This window comes from Microcaecilia unicolor, chromosome 6 (genome assembly GCF_901765095.1).
Source record: "Microcaecilia unicolor chromosome 6, aMicUni1.1, whole genome shotgun sequence".
NCBI lineage: Eukaryota > Metazoa > Chordata > Amphibia > Gymnophiona > Siphonopidae > Microcaecilia > Microcaecilia unicolor.
Genome location: NC_044036.1, coordinates 130,234,930 through 130,260,088, shown reverse-complemented (window position 1 = coordinate 130,260,088; position 25,159 = coordinate 130,234,930). Strand labels below are relative to the sequence as shown.

Below are 25,159 nucleotides of genomic sequence, written 5' to 3'. Positions count from 1 at the left end.
TTCATCCAGAGCAATTAGCTGAGAGAGGAGAGGAGAAACCAAGAGCACAATTAGTAACTAACAGCCAGATGCACTAACTCCACGGAAAGAGCCCTTCCATTACCGATCTCTTAGCAAATCGGTAAAAAACGGGCATGCATGAAGGAAATCACATGCAAAGGAGCTGCTCACTGTTAGCTCATTTGCACGCGATTTCCTTCCTAACGAGGGGAAGCCAGTTGGCCAGCTGAGCATGCATAGAGCAGCCAATCGTTATGCTGGCTGCTCTGCGCATGCCAAAGACGGCTGCATACATGTCCTCACTCAAAAAAAAAAAAAACATCCCTGACGAGCACTTGGACGTTTTTTTTCTTCAGATTTTGTGATGGGCGTCCTTCTCTTGGACGTGTTTTTCTTATGTGCCCAAAATGACCACCGCCGGAGAGAATCGAGGATCGGGACATGCAATGATGTCCAAATCAAAACTATTTGGAAGTCCCTTTCAATTATGCCCCTCCAGGTCTCTCTCAGCCAATCACAGCTCATTTAGCACGTGTTGTGATTGTCTGAGAGAGACCTGGAGGCAGCCTGGGGAAATAGTAAGAGCTATGCAGGTATTTATCACAAGAGAGAAGCAAGGAGTGGGAACGGAGTCAGGTGCTTCAAAACAGGCCAGAGACACTAGACGTAAATCAATAACCTTTAATGGAGACTGACTCAACAAGGTACCTGTTTCGGAACATACGGTTCCTTCCTCAGCAGTCTTACTATCTGTATATAAAAAGGTAAATTCTCAAGTCATAAATTGTAAAAGCAAATGCTGATTATCGACGTTTAGAAGCAGCACCACAAAGGTCTTTCTCAAAATATATCTCTTCAAGAAGGCATACCATAAACATCCATCTTAAATAATAAATAATAACACTACACACGATCTATACAAATCTGAAATCTTATCACATGACAAACACTACCACCCTAAACCTTATGCAAAACGATGACCTAATATAGATCATAATCCAAATTATTATTCAGGAACCTTCATGCAATACCATAATGTATTCTTCTTGACCATGAATGTACACACATGATATATGTATATACCATGATATATTCCATACATGTAATGTTCCATATATGCTACCATGTATGTATGCACCTTAACACAATACCATTTGTAATTCTGTTAACCGGAAATGGCAACCACCATTACGGCAAATGTAAGCCACATTGAGCCTGCAAATTGGTGGGAAAATGTGGGATACAAATGCTACAAATAATAATAATAATAATAATTTACTTTTACAATTTAAGACCTGAAGATTTACCTTTTTACATACAGATAACAAGACTACTGAGGAAGGAATCGTGTGTTCCAAAACAGGTACCTTGTTGAGTCAGCCTCCATTAAAGGTTATTGATTTACATCTAGTGTCTCTGGCCTGTTTTGAAGCACCTGAATCCGTTCCCACTCCTTGCTCCTCTTGTGTGTTTCTCCATGGGATACCAGTGTTCTTTCCACTTTTGTGGTATTTAACACAAAACACCTCACTAGCCTTCCATTAGCACAACGTCAAACCCTTTTTAGTTTGAACCAAAACTTTCATTTTGCTTATTAGGGCCTCCTGCATCTGGCACCATAAGCCTTCATATGCTCAGCTGTGGGGCATTTCTCTTACTTGATATCCCTCCCAACATCTCAGCCTTGTCTCTGAAGTTAGTCTGTACAGCAGAACTCTGCAATCTCTAGCCCTAAAATAAACTATTAAGTGTCACCATTCAATCAATTTCTTACATGCAACTTAGAGACCTAGAAAAACAATTACAAAATATGAGTGTGTAGCACCCCAGCCTCTACCAACTCTGAGTAGATGATCTGAGCTGGGAATTCAATCCAGAACTTTCTGCATGGCTATGCACAGCACTGGCCTGACCCACGAAAGGAGTCTTTAATGGTGGCTGTGCAGCTGTAAATTCTCATAGCTTGTCAGAAGTACAATATACTAAAATGATGCTTTTATCTAATCATTATTCATATACGAACAGATGTAATGAAGAGTACATGAACGCGTTTTCCACCTAAAGTAACAAGCCATCTGTTTCCGAATGCTGGAAACTTAAGAATGCCCAAGCTTAGGCGCTTCCGATGAGGGTCAATAGACAGGTGAGGAGGTAATTACTTATTTTATGTATACTGCTTTGGGTTTTGTAAATTTAACACAAATGAAAAATGAAGTGAACAGCAAACAGGAAGAGAGAGCCTCACTGCCGTCACGCCTTGAAAAACAATTTCTAATTTCAGCAGCATTTCTTCACACAAAGATTGTGGCAGTACAATGTAAAAGAAATGATAAATGGATTAAATTGTTGCCACCAGATACCTTCTCAAACAACAACTTATATTGGGCTTTCATAGTGAACCAAGATCGCTAATGCTACAGCCCAAACAACGGACAGGGAATCTTCATCCTTAAACCTTGCCCTGCAACATACATTGCTGCAGCCTGTGCTCTGGTCTCCAGTCTCTCCTCCATTAAAACATTTAAACACAATTTCTAGTGCAGTGAGAAACAAGGAAGGTAGAAAAAAAATGCAACTGATGTACCAAGCCTGTTCAGAAATTCCTCTCACTGCTAAAGGCACATCAGGTCACAGCCACAGATTTTACCCCACTCAGTTTTCTGTCACCTCAGTCTTGGGTTTTCTACTATCCTGAGCTGATGAGCTCATGGTTTAGTCTTAACTCTACACCCCTTCTCTTCCATGGTTTACCACCATAACTGATGACACTGCTGTTGAAGATGCAGCCTCCTCTTGGCCATCGTCAACTTGCCAACTTCAGCCTAGAAGGGGTCGGTGGTGTTGTAGCCTATTGGAACGATACAACTAGGCTATTTTTCTTATCAGCACCGCTCCCCTTCGCCTCTGCTCTCAAGGAACCAAAGAGCAAATTGTAAGAAATACTGTAGCCTCCCAATCATGTTCCTACTACTATCCAAATGTACTTGGTTTCTGGTGCAGTTTTGCTTTCTACTGTCTTTGCTGCTAGGTTATTCCAGGCATCTACCACCTTTTTTTTCAGTAACCAAGGGAAAATAAACTGTGTGTTTTCCCCCCTGACTAAGGCTGACCTGTACCTCCTTACGCTTTAAATCCTTTCTATAGAAAAAGTTCACTATTCTGTGATTTACTAAATATTTGATATTTTTTAATTATATATACAGCAAGTACAATTTGAGTGTATTAAGCCTTTTGTTATAGAATTGGAGTTTTATGCCATGGAACATTCTGGAACCCTTCTCTTTTCAATGTCCTTATGAAAGTATGGCCTTCAGAGCTGATCTTACTCATGGTGAGTTCTCACAAATAATCTACACAACAGTATTACCACCAAATTCAACCTAATAAACTTTGTAGTTAAGGGAAAAGGAAAGGGAAATGGGACTTGATATTCCGCCTTTCTGAGGTTTTTGCAACTACATTCAAAGTGGTTTACATATATTCAGGTACTTATTTTGTTAAGGGAGAAAAACAATTATCTGCAGTTTAGGGAGTCATTAAAGATATGGGGTTTTTCATGCAAATTTATGATTAGAAGAAATCAGATCTGCCATACTTTAGAAATTTAGGATAAATTATATAAATCAAATACTTTTATGGTTACATATGGAGCATCTATATTTAGATTATATAAGCTATATTGCTAAAGTATGTTATTTTAATCTGTATTCTGCTTATAGGCATTGCTTATAGCTGGAATATCAAGGTAAATAAGAAATGAAAACCTAATTATACAACTGAAAATTCATTCTGAGTAGCTGAATCCTGTACATGTACCATGGCAATAAGCAGGATACACTGTAAATTCAAGTACTTGCTCTACTATCAGTGATGCTGTGACTGGAGGTATCGATAGGTCATATGGATCTCTCTGCTGTTATGTTCTGTGCTGAAATTTATTCTTACCTATTTCCATTTGTTGAGTTTGGCTAGACCAGGAACCCCTGCGAGAGCACCCTCCTGGCTGTTGCCCCAGCTCTTCTTCCCTTTGAAGGCTGTTTTGAATCCATTTCCTCCCCCAACAGATATACAAAGCTGGAGGGGGAGGACAAATCAACCCCAAGCCACCCAAGATGGTGGGGGACTTAGAACTCCTCATGGGTTTCTGCCAAGGGGACCAGGATTCCTCTGTCCACTTAAGCTCCACTGGGTACCAACTCTCCAGGCCTGGGACCAAACACACCAACCTAGAACTCCTCTGCATAGGGTGTTCATCACCATCTGCTGGAGATAGAGAACAGCTCCCCAGTAGTTAATAGAGGACAGATCTCGCTACTCTACAGTGTTTCCATCTTCTGGCTGATGAACACATCCCATACATTCTGGACTGGTCTGCTGGATTATTTCTTTACTAAGTGTATGGTGTAAATGTCAAATGGGAACCTATCGTAATCCCTAGTGTAATTATCGAGTCCTTCAAGAACCCTCAGCATGTATCCACAATTTACCATTTTATGAACATGCAGATACCATATTTTATGAGTGAGGTTTTCATTTGATTTCAGATCTTTAAATGATGTTCCTCACACTTTTTATGGTTGTTTTTTCATGCTGAGGTTCTTCTGTGGTTGGAACACATTGATGATGCCATTGAAACACAGTGACATCACTGGAACACAAAGAGGCATATTTTCAAAGCACTTAGCCTCCCAAAGTTCCATAGAAACCTATGGAACTTAGCCTCCCAAAGTGCTTTGAAAATATGCCTCAAGGTCTATTCCGATGCGTTCCATGTCTTTAATGCCTTTGGGCCCTGTTTACTAAAGTGCACTATAGGCGCGCTAGCATTTTTAGCGCTTGCTAACGCTACAGACACCCATATATTCCTATGGGTGTCTCTAGCATTAGCGCACCTTAGTAAACATGACCCTTTATGTTTTGAGATCTTTTGAGATTGAATTTTGCAGCAATTTTTCTAGTTACGGAAGGACAAACATCTGAGGATTATTTTTTACCAACTTGAAGTTTCTTTGCATTTCTTTTTTCTGATGGGCATACAGCCACAGAATCACCACCACGGACTTCTCCACACATACAACACTAGTTTAAGACCTTCATAAAGCTGTCAATATTCATTTTTTATATTTTTAAGGCTTGATGACAGTATTTTATAGTGTTTTGTGCAGAAAGAGAATGTCAGTTAACTTTTTGAAGTTAGTCATGCGTGCATTGCATGACCGCAGCATATAAGGTAGGTTGTCACAACAAGCTTGTTTTCATGGTTTCAAGCTGACTCAGGAAGAGATGCACACGAGTGAAAAACGTTCCGTTTTGAACTTACCTTAAATCTGCCTGTTTTAGGTGACTACTTACTGTTTATGGGACCACTCTTTAATTTAGTGCTGTTCTACTTTTAGCTGTTACCAGCTTTGTAAGCCATTCTCTCTTTTATTGACTCCACACAATTACACCATATTCATTATTTATCGACTAATTTATATATTTATGTATATTGCATTTTAGGTATTTGTTTTCACTAATTTATTTTATAGATGTATTTTATTGATTCATATGTATTCCTTATATGGTTTTATGAAGCTCTTTAAAGATTTTGATGTTACAATGGTAGATTTTCTGGATGGCTGAAAATAGGTTTTATGTATAGAAGACACCCTTGGAACTTTCTTATAGTGTCTTTTATAGGTTATTTAAAAGTGGGGGAGGGGGGAGGAATGATTACAATGTATGGAAATGTCACTTTGGCTTGCCTCCCCCAATACCTAGCTTGCCTCCCTGTTGCCATCCCAAATATTTCTGTATAGAAAAAACACTGAAATCAGCAAATGGTAAAAAGGAGATTAACTAGTGAAGACGAGCAGAATCAGACCATGAGTATTTCAGACAAGGAAGCATTTTCAAATGGTAAATCGCAACTTTGCCTCCCCATTTGTGATTTCTGGGAAGGTGATTTTTAGTGGACATGCATAAGTTCTCAATTTTTTTGTTACATAGAATTTTTAGGACATTTAGCACAAGAGAATAAAATCATAAGGGTGGCTTTAGATTTTAAGGAGCACACATTCAGGTGGTCCCCTTACAGCCAGAATTAAGGACTACTGCGTGTAGGGGACAAGTTTGTTCATTCCTTCCTTCCGAATGTGAAATTAGTAGTCCTGGAACAGGAATCTATAGCACTCGGGAGAGACTGTAGAATGAGAAACTCAGGGATCTGAACAAGGAGCCTGAAAAATAGACTAAATAACAAGGACGGCAGGCATCAGACAATGGTCACTGCTAGGTATAAAGGAAGGGGGACGAGATTTCATATGATGAAAGCGGTTTACATATTATGTACAAGGAAAGGGAAAGGGGATGGGAAAGGTACAGAGAAGGGCAATGATAAAGGGGATGGGACAACTTTCCTATGAGGAAACGCTAAAGCGGCTAGGGCACTTCAGCTTGGAGAAAAGACAGATGAGGGGAGATATGATAGAGGTCCATAAAATAATGAATGGAGTGGAACGGGTAGATGTGAATCACTTGTTTACTCTTTCCAAAAATACTAGGACTAGGGGGCACGCAATGAAGCTACATTGTAGTAAATTTAAAACAAATCGGAGAAAATATTTCTTCACTCAATGTGTAATTAAACTCTGGAATTCATTGCCAGAGAATGTGGTAAAAGCAGTTAGCTTAGCAGGGTTTAAAAAGGTTTGGATAACTTCGTAAAAGAAAAGTCCAAAAGCCATTATTAAGATGGACTTGGGGAAAATCCACTGCTTATTTCTAAGATAACAACACTTAACCCCAGTAGACTCCTATGGGAGAGACACTTAGGTGGAGGTTAAAGGCAAGGTCTCATATTCGAGTCGCAGTTAATTCAAAATCATTGAACTGCTCACGTTTTTAATCATAGACTCATGCCTACCATCCTACCTTAAATGTCAACTAGCATCACTCTGGATATTTTCGCATTAATTTTATCTTTTTTTTTTTTAATCATTCCACCGTACTGCTAGCTGACCAATTATGCCAATTTTGCTAGAAGTTTTAGTAACTTATCTGCATGCCATCAAGACGAGCACAGCCCAACAGGAGCCTGTTTCGCCCTCCTGGCTTTTTCAAGGGGAATTTAACGTGCAGTCTCAGGCTATCAGGCACTCGTGTGTTCACCGTCTGGCAGTATTTCTAAGATAAGCAGCCTAAAATGTACTGTACTGTTTTGGACTTGCAACCTGGATTGGCCACTGTTGGAAACAGGATGCTGGGCTTGATGGACCTTCGGTCTGTCCCAGTATGGCAATGCTTATGTTCTTTGATTTTTTTTCTTTTACTTTTCCATATCTTGCATATTAAATCCTGAAAAACTGTTGCATCAGCTTTGGTCAATTAAGCATTTAGTCTCACTGTATTTAGACCTTAAATCTTTTTTTTTTTTTTTTTACTATCAGTGTTAAGGATGAATTAAATTTGATTTCGCTCAGATATACAAATTTTTAAACTATAGATTGATACAATCAAAAATAAATCAACCACTAAGGTGGGGGAGGATTCATCAAGGGGCATTATGGCGTTAATGCGAATTAAGGGAATTAGCGTGTGCTAAATGCCAAAGCTCACTTAAACGCGGCCATAACACTGCTTGATGAATTCTCCCCTAACTCAACTCAGGCACCTTGGTGGTAAAGTGTGTTACGTAAACCAGATATAAATATATTAGACAGAATTAATATTCTTCATTCTACTAGTCACCGCATCTCAAAAGATACAGTGGAATTAGAAAAGGTACAGAGAAGGGCAACGAAAAATAATAAAATACTGAGTGGAGTGGAAGGGGTACACATGAATCGCTTATTTACTCTTTCCAAAAATATTAGGACTAGGGGGCATGCAATGAAGCTACTAAGTAATAAATTTTAAACAAACCGGAGAAAATATTTCTTCACACAACATGTAATTAAACTTGAATTTCTTGTCAGAGAACGTGTAAAAAGCAGCTTAGCAGGGATTTTAAAAAAAAGTCTGGATAACTTCCTTAAAGAACAGACCATAAGCCATTATTAAGATGGACGTGGGGAAAACCCACTGCTTATTTCTGGGATAAGCAGTATAATATCTGTTTATTTTTTGGGATCTTGCCAGGTACTTGGACCTGGTTTGGCCATGTTGGAAAAACAAAACAGTACAGTCTCGATTATCCAGCCTTCGCTAAACTGGCCAGTCGGCATAATGGACAGGGCACCCCTCCCTCCCTCCCTCCCTCCCCCCCCCCCCCCCCCCCCCCCCAGTGTGCAGGTTCTCTTCCTATTTTCTGGTTTCACACACTGCTCGTTAGTGTTAACTAACAATATTGTATTTTAAATACAGACACCCTATATGCCTGTGTTTTATTCATAAAATATGTTTTCCGTGCATTTTTTAAGGGGTTACCATTGTTTCTCGTACTTTCCAACAACGTATTGGTCCCGTTTATGTTGGATAATCAAGACTGTACTGTACTGGGCTTGATGGACAGGGCAGGTTTTAGACAAGGTGGGGCCCAGGGAAGAAATTAAGGAGGGGGCCCCTGATCTCTGATCTTCCCTACCTGCATTGTTACTATGCGGTTCAGGCATCTCTTCCCCTTCTCCCCACCACAGTCCATCTCCCTCCCTTTCCCTCACCTTGCAGTCTTCTTTAAAATTTTTATTTCCCTTCTCAGAGGGGCCCCGGCATGGCAGTCATTCTCACAAGCTGCCTCCGGCCATTCCGATGCTTTCTCTCTCTGCCCAGGCGGAAATGGGAAACTGCGTCAGAGGGAGGCAGATCGCGGCAGAAAGGGAAAGCTTCAGGGCAGCAGCAGGCAGCTTGTGAGAATGGCTGCTGCACTAGGGCCCCTCTGAGAAGGGAAATCAAATTTTAAAGAAGATAGGGAAGGGAGGAGGAGACAGACTGTGGTGGGAAGAAGGGGAAGAGATGCCTGAAGCAGTAGGGCCCAGAGCAGTTGCCCTGTTTGCCCCCCCCCCCCCCCCCACCTCTAATGCCAGCCCTGTCAGTGTGTCCCAGTATGGCAATGCTTATGTGTTTATGTTCTGTTTCTCCTCAGTCGCTCCTTCCATTAGAAATGTTCACAGATTTCTGCAGTGTCTTTGGGGAATCTGTCAGAAGCCTGGACAGGCAGTGTGACCAGATATATCCCATGACAATAGCACTCCAACGAGGGATTCAGTGAAATGTCTCATACCTTCTCACCATATCCTCTGTCTTTGGTCATCATCTCCCGCAGCGTCTGAAGCACTTTGATGCAAAGCTTTTCCTCATTTTCTTCTAGCAGTTGCTTGGTGTGCCGTATTAACCTAAAATGGTCACAACTCAAAATCACCCTTCTTCAAAAGCCAGGTATGCTGCATCACCCCATCCTCAATCTAACGATTTTGACTTGACATTGTCTTCCCATAACTCCTCACAATGTAACCCATAATCATACTGTAACACTATATCTCCATCCTTCACAATGTATTGTAAGCCACACTGAGCCCGCAAATAGGTGGGAAAATGTGGGATACAAATGCAATAAATAAAATATAGCAGCAGCCACCTTAAGTCATGTTTCAATGACTAAACTCAATATTGATCACACACAGAAGAGCCAGAATCTGCACTAAAATATTCCATAATATTCAAAGTTTCCACAGAATTAAGATGTGTTAATGTTTTTAGCAGCAGTAGCTCTTAAGTTATGATTTAACTGAACAGTTTATATTAACACTGACTGAAGGGTCCCCGTGGGTATGCTCCAGCTTTTGTGCTGCGTTTGATATCCGCATCTCCCACCATCAAGACTGTAGCACTAAAAAGCCAGTGTCCTTGGTAAGCTCCTCACACAGAGGAAATCTATTACTAGACCAAACCAGGTCCTGAGGCAGCACTTACTTGCAGATAAAGCCGCCACTCTCACACTTCCGCCTGGCTTCTGTGTTCTCTGGAAAGAGCAGTTCTGGCCGGTGCAAAACATCTACAAGCACCGACAGCTCAGCCTGAACAAGAGGGCGTAAGCGGTCCTCCAGTGATGAGACAATATCCTATAGAGGTCAACAAAAATGCTATCAACATGCATGTCACCTCACAGCAGCACAGGTAAAGCATTGGATGTGGAACTTCCAGAAGCCCTACTGACCAGGGTCAATGAAAACTAAAGGTTGCAATATCTACCAACCACCATAATGTGGAAATTTTAATCTGAATGTGAGGAGGAACTGGTACCCGGATTTTCAGAGTACTGCAGTAATTCCAAGGCCAAACAGAGTCACAGGTCCTTGATGTGCACCTGAATCTAAGTAAGGACTACGCAGTCCGTATTTAAATATAACTTAGGAGCAGTTGCTAGTACAGGGCTACACCTGGCACTCAAGAGCCATCTCACCACACAGACTTATTCTGACAAAGTCGGATACCAAGTTACCTGCAATCTTTCAATTATATTCCGGTAATCTCTAGAGGCAGCAAATATGGAGTCACGACGAGCAGCATTCCTTGCAGACATCCTCCAGTTCATTGCTGTCTTCTGCACGATAATGTTGTGGGATTTCAAGAACAGCTGGTTCACTTGACTGTCCAGATCCACAGGAATGGCAATAGCCCGATTCTTTGCTGCAAGAAATAACTAGTCAAGTCTTACCCCAGTCACATCATACTAATGAAAGGGCTTTCTGGCGACCTAAGGGGGCTTAATCAGTCTCTCCACTGAAAAACAATTTACCCTCGCAGCAGAAAATGGGACACAAACATACAAAAATATTTCCCATGGTACTGATGTCTCACAGGCTTGATTAAAAGTCACTTCAAAGCACACCTTGATAGGTTGCCAATACCTATTATACCTTATGACCTCCAGAAGGAAGCCCTTTGGCACTACACAAGTAGAATGGACGTGGTAGCAGCAAATTTGAGACTCAGACCATATGCTATACACCTTGCCTTAAACGTGAGGTTTTACTGCCGTGGTATGTGCAAAACGAACCCATTTAAGAGACATTGCCCCCAGAAGAATGAGTTCTATAGAAGGTAAAGTCTAGTATGCCAATAGCTACAATAATCAGACTTCCAGAAGTTAATCTAATGGATCTCAGTAGGTCTGCAAGTCAAACTGAAGCAGATCTCTGGTGATTTCCTACAAATTACCTTAATGAGGTTTGGAAGCAAAGGCAGAAAATATAGTGATCTCATTAAAAAGTTGTGTGGCCCTATCCTGCACAAAAATATAAGCCACTGATCTATTTCTGGGTTATATCTGGGGGAGATAAAAGACCCTTACCCACATCTGAGAGCACTCGGATGCAGCTCTCCACCGAAGCCTTCTGACTGGGCACCAGCCAGTTGCAGTGATATACCCGGAAGATGCCTTGCAGGAGCTGCACAAACACAGGCTGACGAGTCTAGGAAAGAATGACAGAAGCTGTAATGTGGCTGCTAACTCAATCAGGTTTACACAGGCAGTGATGGAGCAGATTTGCCCCAGTAAACACCCAAAGTGAATTATGGAGTCCCAAAGCCCAACCCCAGGTGTCTGTCCCAAAAAAGAAAAGAAAATCCATGCAAGACACCCAGTCGCAAAGTTTTATTCAAATCATCTAAAAGAAAATAACCCAGTTTGCTGATCACTGCTGCCATCTCATAACCATTCCTCCCCTTAGTTTGTGTTGTGTGCTGGATACCTGATCTGGGCTATTCCAGACTACAAATTTCAGACCTTACACCGGAACTCAGCACTGCCCACTTCCTCCATCAAAAACATGAGCCAGTAGCAAGGTTTCTTCAGTCACAGTCTCAGGGCCTCCTGCACACTCATTTCAAGTTGTGTGGATGCCACTGTGGATTAGCAGCTCAAGCTGTCGTTCAATAACCCTTTAAAAGATGAGGGGATGAAACCGGACAGCTGGCTGTCTACATCAGCCCAGATATCTAATGCAATGAGGTTTTTTTTTTTTGTTCTTCAAGCAAATTCATCAGCATAGAGGTTTTCTTGGAAGACAGTACCTGGTCTTGTGCTCCAGTATTTATTTTTTCTCAGGGCTGATTTAGTTGGAGAGTTTAATGCCTTGAAGCACTTAGCTTAGAGTCAGGCTCTGTAGTACTTTTGGAGTGTAATACGTAAAAGCCGAATGCCTTGTAAATACTGGCCTGGCTACCAGCAAAGCAGCAGAACTTTATCTCAGGGAGTAGAGAAAATGAAGATTTTAAAGCAAGATTAAAATCTTAAACCTGATTCTTCTTGTAATTAGAAACCCCTATTGTCCAATGGATCAGGGTGACATAGCCAGGGAACCCCTGATAATGGACATGCTAACTGCCTGTTATTTCTTATGTGGATTTATTGATGAGGTGTTGGGAAAGGGGAGGGGTACAAGACCGAGAAGGTGAGATTTTTCATTGTTATTGTAAAACTGAACAGTTTAGTAGAGGTTGCGTTTATAGACTGCAATTTTTAAACTAGTTAGTTCCTGATTTTTTTAATTTTCCCACGTTGAGATCTATGGTATTCCAGTGGGTTAACAAGTCAAAAGCCCTTCATGACCCATGTGTCCAGAAATGGCAGCTGTTCCAGACCAGAAACACAACCCAAACCCAGCTGTGATCCCAGTCAACAACTAAAAATACCTCTTTCAGTTTGGCCAGAACCGACGGCTGTCATGAGAAAGCACAAAATGAGCTATTACTAAGAAGCAGAAAAAAGTGAAAGATATGCAGAGCTTGCTTGCAAACATTATGGCACAAGTGTGGTCTGTACAACACTGCACCCATCCATGCTAGTGGTAACATGCAGTTCTTCTCCCTGGACAACCAAACACAAAATAGCTCACAGGCGCCTCCTCATGGAAGGCTCTGACTCTGCACTTGCTGGCCACCAGACCTTCCCCCATTTAACAGTGTAACTTGAAAGCATTATTAAAATATTTTAGTTCATTGAATAGCCAGGGTTCACACTCTGATTTTACCTGTAAAGTGGTACTCTGGTCTGAGAATGGAGAGCTGAAGAAAGTGTTCACAATGCCCATCACAGTTTCTGTCACATATCTCTCTAGAACCACATCCGCATGCTTTCGGTCACTTGTGTTATTGCACACCTAGAGAAAGAGTTGACCTGGTGAAGATTGTGATCTAGGCTACCTAATAAAGATTAGATTTTGATGATTCACAATAACTTCCTCCCAAAAACATGGTGGACTTATCTGGTGCCTGTGCTCAACTTCCTACTTCACTTTGCCCATATTTCCAGATCTTGAATTTTTTTTTTAAATATCTTTAATCCTCTATTATACCACAAAGTTCTCATCTCTGCCGCCACAAGTATGACAGTTTCAATGGCAGACCCTAAACAGCTGAGGTTACCAGTGCCACCCCTGGGCAATGGAGAGTTAAGTGCTTTGCTTAAGGCCACAAGCAGCTTTCGTAGAATTTAAATCTGGGACTTCCTGTTTTCAGCCTGCTTCTCCAACCAATAGGGTGCTTTACTCCTCCATCCTGCCATAAAGTACTTACACTACATGACAGGCAAATCTCATTTTCCTTTTCGCCAGTTTTTCTATTAAAATCCCTCTACTTCACACCAAACAAAAAAAAACCCCACCATCTTATTTGATATCAAATTCACAGCCACTGAGTGTGGGCATCTCAATACTTTTAGTTGTGATTGGATTAGAGTCCACATTAATTGCTTTCCATCATTGTTTATGGCTCTCAGCTAAGGAATATTACTGTCATGACTAAGCTGAACTGGGAGGAGAATATAAGAGATATAAAATGGCCTGGGCTGTAAATGTTCATGGCCCTGTGGTACAAGACAAGTTGATTCCAACTAAAGCACCAGGAGAAGTTGGAAGGTGACAGGACAATATTCCAAACACTAGTTTTTTACTTCAAGAAAAAATAAAAGCTGTGCGTTACAAACAGAACGGTTTCCCCATAACAAAAAGTGAGACATGGGGAAAAGCTGTCTTCTGTGTGTGGTATCTGGACTGCTGTCTGTCCTTGATCTTCCATCTTTGCTGATAGGCATGCTGTGGACACCTGTGGTCCTCCAAGTGCTGACATTGGCTAGAGCCAGGATAAAACTCTTCTGCCTGCCCCAGGACACAGCTGTAGATGTGTGCCCAAAGGGACATGACAGGCTCCTTTGGAACCCTTTCAGAGACCCTAAGGAGCAAAAATGTGTCATGGGTAAGTGGAAAGTCAAAGGTTCTAGACAAGTGCAGGTACTGATGGATTGATATCTGGTAACAGTAAGAGATTTTTCTTTAGCTTCCCCAGCTTCTAGCTCCTTCCCCTTGAAGAGGCCTCTTTGTCTTCAGGTGATAGAACCCTGCTCCCTCAACCCGATCCTGATGGATACCGAGAGCTCCCTTGGTGAACCCGGAAAAGGGAAATCAACTCCTGGACAACTGGGTTTGATTCCCACTGCAGCTCTTTGTGACTCTGGGCAAGACACTTAACCCTCCATTGCCCCAGGTACAAATAAGTACCTGTATATACTATGTAAACTGCTTTGAATGTAGTAGCAAAAACTACAGAAAAGCAGTACATCAAATCTCATTCCCTTTTCCCTTCCTACTGACACTGGCATAGTGAGTTTTATGTTTATTGCAGTACTTATATACCGCCTTTCAGTTGAGGTTACTTTACTAGCAGTGGTTCCTCTGCCACTGGAATTGGGGCTGTTGGCTGTCATGTCTTAAATTAGTATTGCCATACTGGGACAGACCAAAGGTCCATCAAGCCCAGCATCCTGTTTCCAACAGTGGCCAATCCAGGTCACAAATACCTGGCAAGTTTCTGGTGAAACTTTGAAATACATTTGGCAAGTGGTCACACAAATGGAAGCTGTTTAAAAAGGTACTTTATCATAACTGGGTCAGTTCTCCAATGAAACTATCTTGAAACTTTCAAATGATAAAATGTCAGGAGTTGGCTACTAGACTGGATGTCATAGCTGATTGTACTATAGATGCCTGCAATTCCAATTTAGTCCATGTTAAGAGGACTGTGTCCGTGTTCTCAGATAGAGCCAATTGAGAATAAGCTACATTAAATTTAATATTGCTACTTTTCCTAAAACTCAGCAGTTTAGTTTATTAAAATTTTATATACTGCCTTTAACAAAACCAAAGCAGTGTACAATCATTAAAAAACCATTCAATAAAAACAAAAAAATGAACTACAACTTAATAAGAAGCAAAGAGATTTGTCTACATTTGAGCTGTTCCGGAAATATTTTTAAAAAGTGTTATTCTCAGGTGGATTCAGTAGTTGTCTTAAATATTTATATCCCTCAGAAAGCTAGGAATGTCAATCCTGAGGAAGGAGCTTTTGAAGTTCTTTCTTCTACAGACAGTTTGAAATTAACTATCTTTCTTGAATCTTTTCAGGATGATGTTCCAAATTGTGCAAATTTGTGTCATTACAGTCTGAATCCGAGAAAAAATTATTCTGAAATTGTATTTTTCTAAGAAATTCATTTTTTTGGACAGAAGATACATGTTTCCAGCTGTATCGAAATCAATGCAAGTACCCCGGATTACTTTTCTAATACCATAATAGCCATACTGGGTCAGAGCAATCCAGCCCAGTATCCTGCCTCCAACAGTGACTGGTTTAGGTCACAAGTATCTGGCAGAAACCCTGATACTCGTGACCCGAGACCTTGTGCCTTGGCTACAGGGGCCAGATATTTCCTTAACTTTCCCTGTAAATGCCTGGTAACACTTAAAGGGAGTAAGTCTGCCTTCTTTGACTCAATTAGAAAAAATTCTTACTGAAAAATCTAACTTGATAATTATGGTTTTGCGATTAATTTGAGCTAAGTAAAACAGGTTCTTAATTTAAGATGTTGTCCATATACTTTTGCAATTTCAATTTTGGATTTTCTGGTAAATTGTTTATTTAGAAGGCTAATAATCTCTCTGTAATGTGAACTGAAATTTATACTATTTATGATTTCTTTATCAATGTCAGTTTTGACTGTTTCCCATTTTTTCCTTAAATGAATGTATAAATTAATTTATAGAATTTTTTTTAAAGAGAGAGAGACTGGAACATTTGGTCACAAGTGGTCCCAAACTTCTAAATTCTCAATGAAAAGGTAACATCAAACCACATCCGACTTAATTATATTGAGAAAGATACAGAGACCTGCTTACCCTACAGATATCCACCAGAAAGTTCTCAAAGAGTTTCCACATGTGGTTACTGGTGTAAATCTCCTTCATTTCAACCTCTGTGTCCACATAGCAGTGATTCAGGAAATTGATGTAAGCAACTTTTACCTGGGAAGGAGAAACCATGTTAACATAGGAATGTTTCTCATTTCAGGTTGAGCTCACCATTTCAGCCTGTTCTTAAACAGGCAGATCCTTCCTGGGCTTCTCAGAATGTAGGCTATTTCTGTTGCAAAGAGGAGAGAGTAACACTAAGCCCCATTATCAGAGGGACAGGTGGCAGTTAACAAATCTTTAAATTCATCTGTACATAATGCACACAATCTGCAGCCTACTCACTACTGTTATTCCCCATCCTTACACTCAGGGATACAACTCTAGGGAGTAACCAGTCTTAGAATCTCCCCCCTTTCCTAAGTGACCAGTTCTGGAACCCCCTTCTCCCTCACATCAGAGATATACTGAAGAATGGCCCTTTTTTGGCTTTAACTCATCCCTTTCTCAGGGATTCAAGGCAAATTACATTCAGGTACAGTAGGTAATTTTTCTGTCCCCAGAGGGCTTCTGATCTCTCTTACTACCTGAGGCAACGAAAGGTTAAGTGACTTGCTCAAGATCACAAGGAGGAGCAGTGGAATTTGAACTCTGGCTTCCCGGGTTCTCAGCCCACTGCTCGAACCATTAGACTACTCTTTAGCCTGCCCTGTAAGCAGCTCTCTGTGTGGGTTACCCACCATGCTTTCCAGCAAGCACAATTGGTTACCGCACTGCAGTTCTGGGCATGTAACCACTCCCGTACCATTAAAGAATTTGCTGCTTTTCTCCTAGCCCTTTGGGATTCCAGTAGTTTGTGTCCACCTCCTCTGTGAGGAAATGTCCCAAACTTTACTCTTGAACCTTCCCCCTTGTATTGTCCTATCACTACCCTTAATTCTACAGCTTGTTTTCTTTTACGAAACGATTGATCTCTTGTGCATTAATACCTTTCAAATATGTCAATATCTATCATATACCCTCATCCCTCCTCTCTACAGTATGCATTTATGTCCTCAAGACTATCTTTTGATACAAACCCTAAACCATTTTAGTTGCTTTTCTCTGGACTGCCTTCAGCTTATATTTCAGAGAGATTTGCTTGACCGCTTTCTGACGTAGACTCTGAAAACGATCACAATAATCTAAGGAATGCCTCACCAATAACATGGGCAGGGTCTTCGTCACCTCCTTTATTCTGCTGGGTATGGCTCCCTGGATGCATCCAGCTACTTCCGTATCTCTTCAAAAAGGTGGTTAATAAATTCCAAGAAATATCACATTGTTTTGCTATCTCAGGATCAGACACTTATCGCCCAAGCTCTCTCCTGGTCAGTACACCTGAGCTTTTTCCTCCCTATCATATATAAGACAGAGTCTACTTCAGGAAGCAGGTGAAAGCCCTTCTTCTTCCAAGCCCAACTACCCACTCACTCTGCACCCGGACTAGCTTGCTACACACCTTGTAACTTAGTTCCTCACACCTTAAGTAACTGTACATATAATTTGCCTTCAGTTTAGCCATCCATCTATCCCAATTGACTTTGTACTACCCATTTTGTCCCCGGCTATCTGCAATTGGCCCCTTGGCTACATAATATGATGTTTCATTATATCATAGAACAACATTAACATCACATCTATGTTACTCGAATGTTCTAATATGTGCTAATTAAGGTGTTTCATTGATGTTAGTTGAATGCTCTTCCATGTTGTCTATTATGGTACCATTTGTATTGTACTGACTTATCATATTTCTGTTACATGGTTGTTCTACAGTGCTGTTAATTTTTTCATGTTAGTCCTATTACTAGGTTTTCATTTGCCATTTCCAAGTTTACCTCCCTGATTGTATTTATGCTTAATTGGTCATTTTACTATTGTTATACAGTTCACTCCATTTAAGTGCACGTCGGATAAGCGCATACTCTGTTTAACTGCATGCTGTACTTCGGTCCCGTTTTTGGCACCATTAATTTCTATGGGGACAAACTTCGGTTTAGCGCACCACTGATAAGTGCAAGATTCGCTTATATGCATGGTTTAAGACCGCTCCTCTGCAGGAAAGACTCCGCATAAGTGCGCGCACAGAATATGGAAGCCGATTGGCACGTGACAACCAACGAGATTTCAAATTTACTGCCCCTTTAACTGCCACAGGCGAAATAAGTAGAATGTTGTTAGTGTGTACACTGGGGTCGTCATCATCGTGGCGGAACTGTAAGACTAACACTGGCTGAATGAATAGACGTTCTTAAAAAATTAGAAAACAAACAAAGTCAGTCAAGCATCTATTGCTAAAGAATATGGTGTCAATCCCAGTCAAATTTCACGTTATCTTGAAGCAGAAAAACCAGCTTCTGGAAGACTGGCAAAACAATACAAATCCACAACAGAAACGAAAACAGGCGGGAAAAGCTGAGAAGGTAGAAGATGCTCTTCTTCGGTGGTTTTCTCGAGTCAGGAGCAGACAGTTTCCTGTCAGTGGTCCACTGCTTATGGAGAAAGCTAACCAGCTAGCTGAAAGTCTTGGACTAACTGAATTCAAAGCCACTGTTGGATGGTTGGAAAGATGGAAGGAGAGAAACATAAAATTCAAGAAACAGCATGGTGAAAAACAAGACGCTGATGACTTTGGTGCTGAAAATTGGGTTGTTTCAGTTCTTCCTACCATCTTGAACGAGTTTGCACCTCGTGACATTTTCAATGCTGACGAAAATGGTCTCTACCGGCAAGCGATTTCTGATGGAACATTTGCATTCAAACATGCCGAAACTACTGGAGGAAAAACGTCGAAGGACTGACTGACAATCCTCCTTTGCTGCAATATGGATGGGAGTGAAAAGTTGGAACCCCTCATCATTGTAAAGAGCAAACAGCCCCATTGCTTCAAGAAAGTTAAGTGACTTCCTGTGTTATACGAGGCTAATGCAAATTCATGGATGACTGGAGAAATTTGGAAGCAGTGGCTAAAGAAGTTAGATACTAGAATGCGGGCACAGAAGCGTCAGATTTTGTTGCTTTGTGTTATGTCAGGCTGTCTAACGTCAAGGTGGTCTTCCTGCCATCAAACACTACCTCTCTGATCCAACCTATGGATCAGGGCATAATAGCCAATTTCAAAAAAACATTATCGGGATCTTGTGCTACGTCGTCTGATGAGCGTTATGGATGACCAGACTGGCAAGGATAAACGTGCTGTTGAACTGGCTTGTAATCTATCACTGTTGGATTCCCTACATAATCAGAAAGAATCCTGGAATCATGTTACACAGGCAACCATTGTGAACTGCTACAAGCGGGCAAGCTTTGTTAGGGATGTGGAGAGGGACGAAACAGATGCAGCTGTTGCAAACGTGTCAGATGAACAGGCTATTGACATCCCAGCTGGTGTTACTGAAGAAGAGTTTCATCACTACGTAGCTGTTGATTATGATCTACAAACAGCTAACGACAGCACTGATGTCGAGATATGTGCCTACACGCAGGCAACGGCTGATGATGAAACAGATGATGAAATGAGCAGCGAGGCACATGCTGACGAAATTCAACAACCTCCTCCTGTCACTTTTGCAAAAGCGATGGCGAGTCAACACCGTGCGGGCCTATCTGGAGGCCACTGGATGTCAGTGCTATAACAGTTTTTACCGTCTGGCAGACGTAGTCTATGGAACTCACAGACCCAATAGTGTACAGAGGACTATGATTACCTTCAAGTAAGCCTAACGTCAGTTAAAGGAGACTGTATACTGTATGTATAATAATAAACAGTACTGTACATATGTTTATCAGATGTCAAGCTTCTTTGGGTCACAACGGTTAAGTGCACGCTCCGGTTAACTGCATGTATTTCTTTGGTCCCAGACTCTTGCACTTAAGCGGATTGCACTGTACTACCCACAAAATTGCAAATTTTATGTTAAACTGTACCTGCTGTTCACCGTGTTGGGTGAAACTCTTCAAAAATCTGGTTAATAAATCCCAATATATAAATTAGCCAGCTACTTTGGACTTCTGCATCCCAAATGTAGGACTCAGCTTTTTTGCCTTCACCTTTATATCATTTCTCATTCTGTCTATTCCCTCAGGGGTGCCCACTGTGGTGAATATATGCAAAGCTTAACTTCTAACCCTTTTGCAATATAATAATAAAGCGAATGCTACATACCTGTAGAAGGTATTCTCCGAGGACAGCAGGCTGATTGTTCTCACTGATGGGGTGACGTCCACGGCAGCCCCTCCAATCGGAATCTTCACTAGCAAAGTCCTTTGCTAGCCCTCGCGCGCCTGTGCGGCCGTCTTCCCGCCCGAAACCGGCTCGAGCCGGCCAGTCCCATATGTAGCAAGACAAGACAAGGGAAGACACAACTCCAAAGGGGAGGCGGGCAGGTTTGTGAGAACAATCAGCCTGCTGTCCTCGGAGAATACCTTCTACAGGTATGTAGCATTCGCTTTCTCCGAGGACAAGCAGGCTGCTTGTTCTCACTGATGGGGTATCCCTAGCCCCCAGGCTCACTCAAAACAACAACCATGGTCAATTGGGCCTCGCAACGGCGAGGACATAACTGAGATTGACCTAAAAAAATTTACCAACTGAGAGTGCAGCCTGGAACAGAACAAACAGGGCCCTCGGGGGGTGGAGTTGGATCCTAAAGCCCAAACAGGTTCTGAAGAACTGACTGCCCGAACCGACTGTCGCGTCGGGTATCCTGCTGCAGGCAGTAATGAGATGTGAATGTGTGGACAGATGACCACGTCGCAGCTTTGCAAATTTCTTCAATAGAGGCTGACTTCAAGTGGGCTACCGACGCAGCCATGGCTCTAACATTATGAGCCATGACATGACCCTCAAGAGCCAGCCCCGCCTGGGCGTAAGTGAAGGAAATGCAATCTGCAAGCCAATTGGATATGGTGCGCTTCCCCACAGCCACTCCCCTCCTGTTGGGATCAAAAGAAACAAACAATTGGGCGGACTGTCTGTTGGGCTGTGTCCGCTCCAGGTAGAAGGCCAATGCTCTCTTGCAGTCCAATGTGTGCAGCTGACGTTCAGCAGGGCAGGAATGAGGACAGGGAAAGAATGTTGGCAAGACAATTGACTGGTTCAGATGGAACTCCGACACGACCTTTGGCAAGAACTTAGGGTGAGTGCGGAGGACTACTCTGTTATGATGAAATTTGGTGTAAGGGGCCTGGGCTACCAGGGCCTGAAGCTCACTGACTCTACGAGCTGAAGTAACTGCCACCAAGAAAATGACCTTCCAGGTCAAGTACTTCAGATGGCAGGAATTCAGTGGCTCAAAAGGAGGTTTCATCAGCTTGGTGAGAACGACATTGAGATCCCATGACACTGTAGGAGGCTTGACAGGGGGCTTTGACAAAAGCAAACCTCTCATGAAGCGAACAACTAAAGGCTGTCCCAAGATCGGCTTACCTTCCACATGGTAATGGTATGCACTGATTGCACTAAGGTGAATCCTTACAGAGTTGGTCTTGAGACCAGACTCAGACAAGTGCAGAAGGTATTCAAGCAGGGTCTGTGTAGGACAAGAGCGAGGATCTAGGGCCTTGCTGTCACACCAGACGGCAAACCTCCTCCATAGAAAGAAGTAACTCCTCTTAGTGGAATCTTTCCTGGAAGCAAGCAAGATGCGGGAGACACCCTCTGACAGACCCAAAGAGGCAAAGTCTACGCTCTCAACATCCAGGCCGTGAGAGCCAGGGACCGGAGGTTGGGATGCAGAAGAGCCCCTTCGTCCTGCGTGATGAGGGTCGGAAAACACTCCAATCTCCACGGTTCTTCGGAGGATAACTCCAGAAGAAGAGGGAACCAGATCTGACGCGGCCAAAAAGGAGCAATCAGAATCATGGTGCCTCGGTCTTGCTTGAGTTTCAACAAAGTCTTCCCCACCAGAGGAATGGGAGGATAAGCATACAGCAGACCCTCCCCCCAATCCAGGAGGAAGGCATCCGATGCCAGTCTGCCATGGGCCTGAAGCTTGGAACAGAACTGAGGGTTGGCTCGAGATGCGAAGAGATCCACCAAGGGGGTGCCCCATGCTTGGAAGATCTGGCGCACCACTCTGGAGTTGAGCGACCACTCGTGAGGTTGCATAATCCTGCTCAGTCTGTCGGCCAGACTGTTGTTTACGCCTGCCAGGTATGTGGCTTGGAGCACCATGCCGTGACGGCGAGCCCAGAGCCACATGCTGACGGCTTCCTGACACAGGGGGCGAGATCCGGTGCCCCCCTGCTTGTTGACGTAGTACATGGCAACCTGGTTGTCTGTCTGAATTTGGATAATTTGGTGGGACAGCCGATCTCTGAAAGCCTTCAGAGCGTTCCAGATCGCTCGCAACTCCAGAAGATTGATCTGTAGATCGCGTTCCTGGAGGGACCAGCTCCCTTGGGTGTGAAGCCCATCGACATGAGCCCCCCATCCCAGGAGAGACGCATCCGTTGTCAGCACTTTTTGTGGCTGAGGAATTTGGAAAGGACGTCCCAGAGTCAAATTGGACCAAATCGTCCACCAGTACAGGGATTCGAGAAAACTCGTGGACAGGTGGATCACGTCTTCTAGATCCCCAGCAGCCTGAAACCACTGGGAAGCTAGGGTCCATTGAGCAGATCTCATGTGAAGGCGGGCCATGGGAGTCACATGAACTGTGGAGGCCATGTGGCCCAGCAATCTCAACATCTGCCGAGCTGTGATCTGCTGGGACGCTCGCACCCGCGAGACGAGGGACAACAAGTTGTTGGCTCTCGCCTCTGGGAGATAGGCGCGAGCCGTCCGAGAATCCAGCAGAGCTCCTATGAATTCCAGTTTCTGCACTGGGAGAAGATGGGACTTTGGATAATTTATCACAAACCCCAGTAGCTCCAGGAGGCGAATAGTCATCTGCATGGACTGCAGGGCTCCTGCCTCGGATGTGTTCTTCACCAGCCAATCGTCGAGATATGGGAACACGTGCACCCCCAGCCTGCGAAGTGCCGCTGCTACTACAGCCAAGCACTTTGTGAACACCCTGGGCGCAGAGGCGAGCCCAAAGGGTAGCACACAGTACTGGAAGTGACGTGTGCCCAGCTGAAATCGCAGATACTGTCTGTGAGCTGACAGTATCGGGATGTGTGTGTAGGCATCCTTTAAGTCCAGAGAGCATAGCCAATCGTTTTCCTGAATCATGGGAAGAAGGGTGCCCAGGGAAAGCATCCTGAACTTTTCTTTGACCAGATATTTGTTCAGGGCCCTTAGGTCTAGGATGGGACGCATCCCCCCTGTTTTCTTTTCCACAAGGAAGTACCTGGAATAGAATCCCAGCCCTTCTTGCCCGGATGGCACGGGCTCGACCGCATTGGCGCTGAGAAGGGCGGAGAGTTCCTCTGCAAGTACCCGCTTGTGCTGGAAGCTGTAAGACTGAGCTCCCGGTGGACAATTTGGAGGTTTTGAGGCCAAATTGAGGGTGTATCCTTGCCGGACTATTTGGAGAACCCACTGATCGGAGGTTATGAGAGGCCACCTTTGGTGAAAAGCTTTCAACCTCCCTCCGACTGGTAGGTCGCCCGGCACTGACACTTGGATGTCGGCTATGCTCTGCTGGAGCCAGTCAAAAGCTCGTCCCTTGCTTTTGCTGGGGAGCCGAGGGGCCTTGCTGAGTCGCACGCTGCTGACGAGAGCGAGCGCGCTGGGGCTTAGCCTGGGCCGCAGGCTGTCGAGAAGGAGGATTGTACCTACGCTTGCCAGAAGAGTAGGGAACAGTCTTCCTTCCCCCATAAAAACGTCTACCTGTGGAGGTAGAAGCTGAAGGCTGCCGGCGGGAGAATTTGTCGAATGCGGTGTCCCGCTGGTGGAGCTGCTCTACCACCTGTTCGACTTTCTCTCCAAAAATGTTATCCGCACGGCAAGGCGAGTCCGCAATCCGCTGCTGGATTCTATTCTCCAGGTCGGAGGCACGCAGCCATGAGAGCCTGCGCATCACCACACCTTGAGCAGCGGCCCTGGACGCAACATCAAAGGTGTCATACACCCCTCTGGCCAGGAATTTTCTGCACGCCTTCAGCTGCCTGACCACCTCCTGAAAAGGCTTGGCTTGCTCAGGGGTGAGAGCATCAACCAAGCCCGCCAACTGCCGCACATTGTTCCGCATGTGTATGCTCGTGTAGAGCTGGTAAGACTGAATTTTGGCCACGAGCATAGAAGAATGGTAGGCCTTCCTCCCAAAGGAGTCTAAGGTTCTAGAGTCCTTGCCCGGGGGCGCCGAAGCATGCTTCCTAGAACTCTTAGCCTTCTTTAGGGCCAGATCCACAACTCCAGAATCATGAGGCAACTGAGTGCGCATCAGATCTGGGTCCCCATGGATCCGGTACTGGGACTCGATCTTCTTGGGGATGTGGGGATTAGTTAAAGGCTTGGTCCAGTTCGCCAGCAATGTCTTTTTGAGGACATGGTGCAGGGGAACAGTGGACGCTTCCTTAGGTGGAGAAGGATAGTCCAGGAGCGCAAACATTTCAGCCCTGGGCTCGTCCTCCACAACCACCGGGAAGGGGATGGCCGTAGACATCTCCCGGACAAAGGAAGCGAAAGACAGACTCTCAGGAGGAGAAAGCTGTCTTTCAGGAGAGGGAGTGGGATCGGAAGGAAGACTCTCAGACTCCTCGTCAGAGAAATATCTGGGGTCTTCTTCCTCTTCCCACGAGGCCTCACCCTCGGTGTCAGACACAAGTTCACGGACCTGTGTCTGCAACCGTGCCCGACTCGACTCCGTGGAGCCACGTCCACGATGGGGGCGTCGAGAGGTAGACTCCCTCGCCCGCATCGGTGAAGCTCCCTCCGCCGACGTAGTCGGGGAGCCTTCCTGGGAGGCGACGGCAGCCGGCACCGCACGCGGTACCGACACCGGAGACCTCACCTCGGGCGATGGGCCAGCCGGCGCCACGCTCGACGGTACCGGAGGCGCAAGCAC

At 43.8% G+C, this 25,159-nt stretch overlaps 1 protein-coding gene across 5 annotated transcripts in view; it reads right to left on the bottom strand.

The window, feature by feature from the left end:
- ITPR1 (inositol 1,4,5-trisphosphate receptor type 1) overlaps nt 1-25,159 on the bottom strand; it is a 337,019-nt gene that overhangs the window by 149,466 nt on the left and 162,394 nt on the right. For all 5 annotated transcript variants that reach the window (XM_030206558.1, XM_030206560.1, XM_030206561.1 and 2 more), the window contains 6 exons: nt 16,152-16,277; nt 12,954-13,082; nt 11,273-11,393; nt 10,421-10,608; nt 9,892-10,040; nt 9,203-9,314 (listed from right to left, as the gene is read on the bottom strand). In XM_030206558.1, coding sequence (XP_030062418.1) covers nt 9,203-9,314; nt 9,892-10,040; nt 10,421-10,608; nt 11,273-11,393; nt 12,954-13,082; nt 16,152-16,277 — 825 coding nt within the window. The remainder of the gene's footprint in view (nt 1-9,202; nt 9,315-9,891; nt 10,041-10,420; nt 10,609-11,272; nt 11,394-12,953; nt 13,083-16,151; nt 16,278-25,159) is intronic.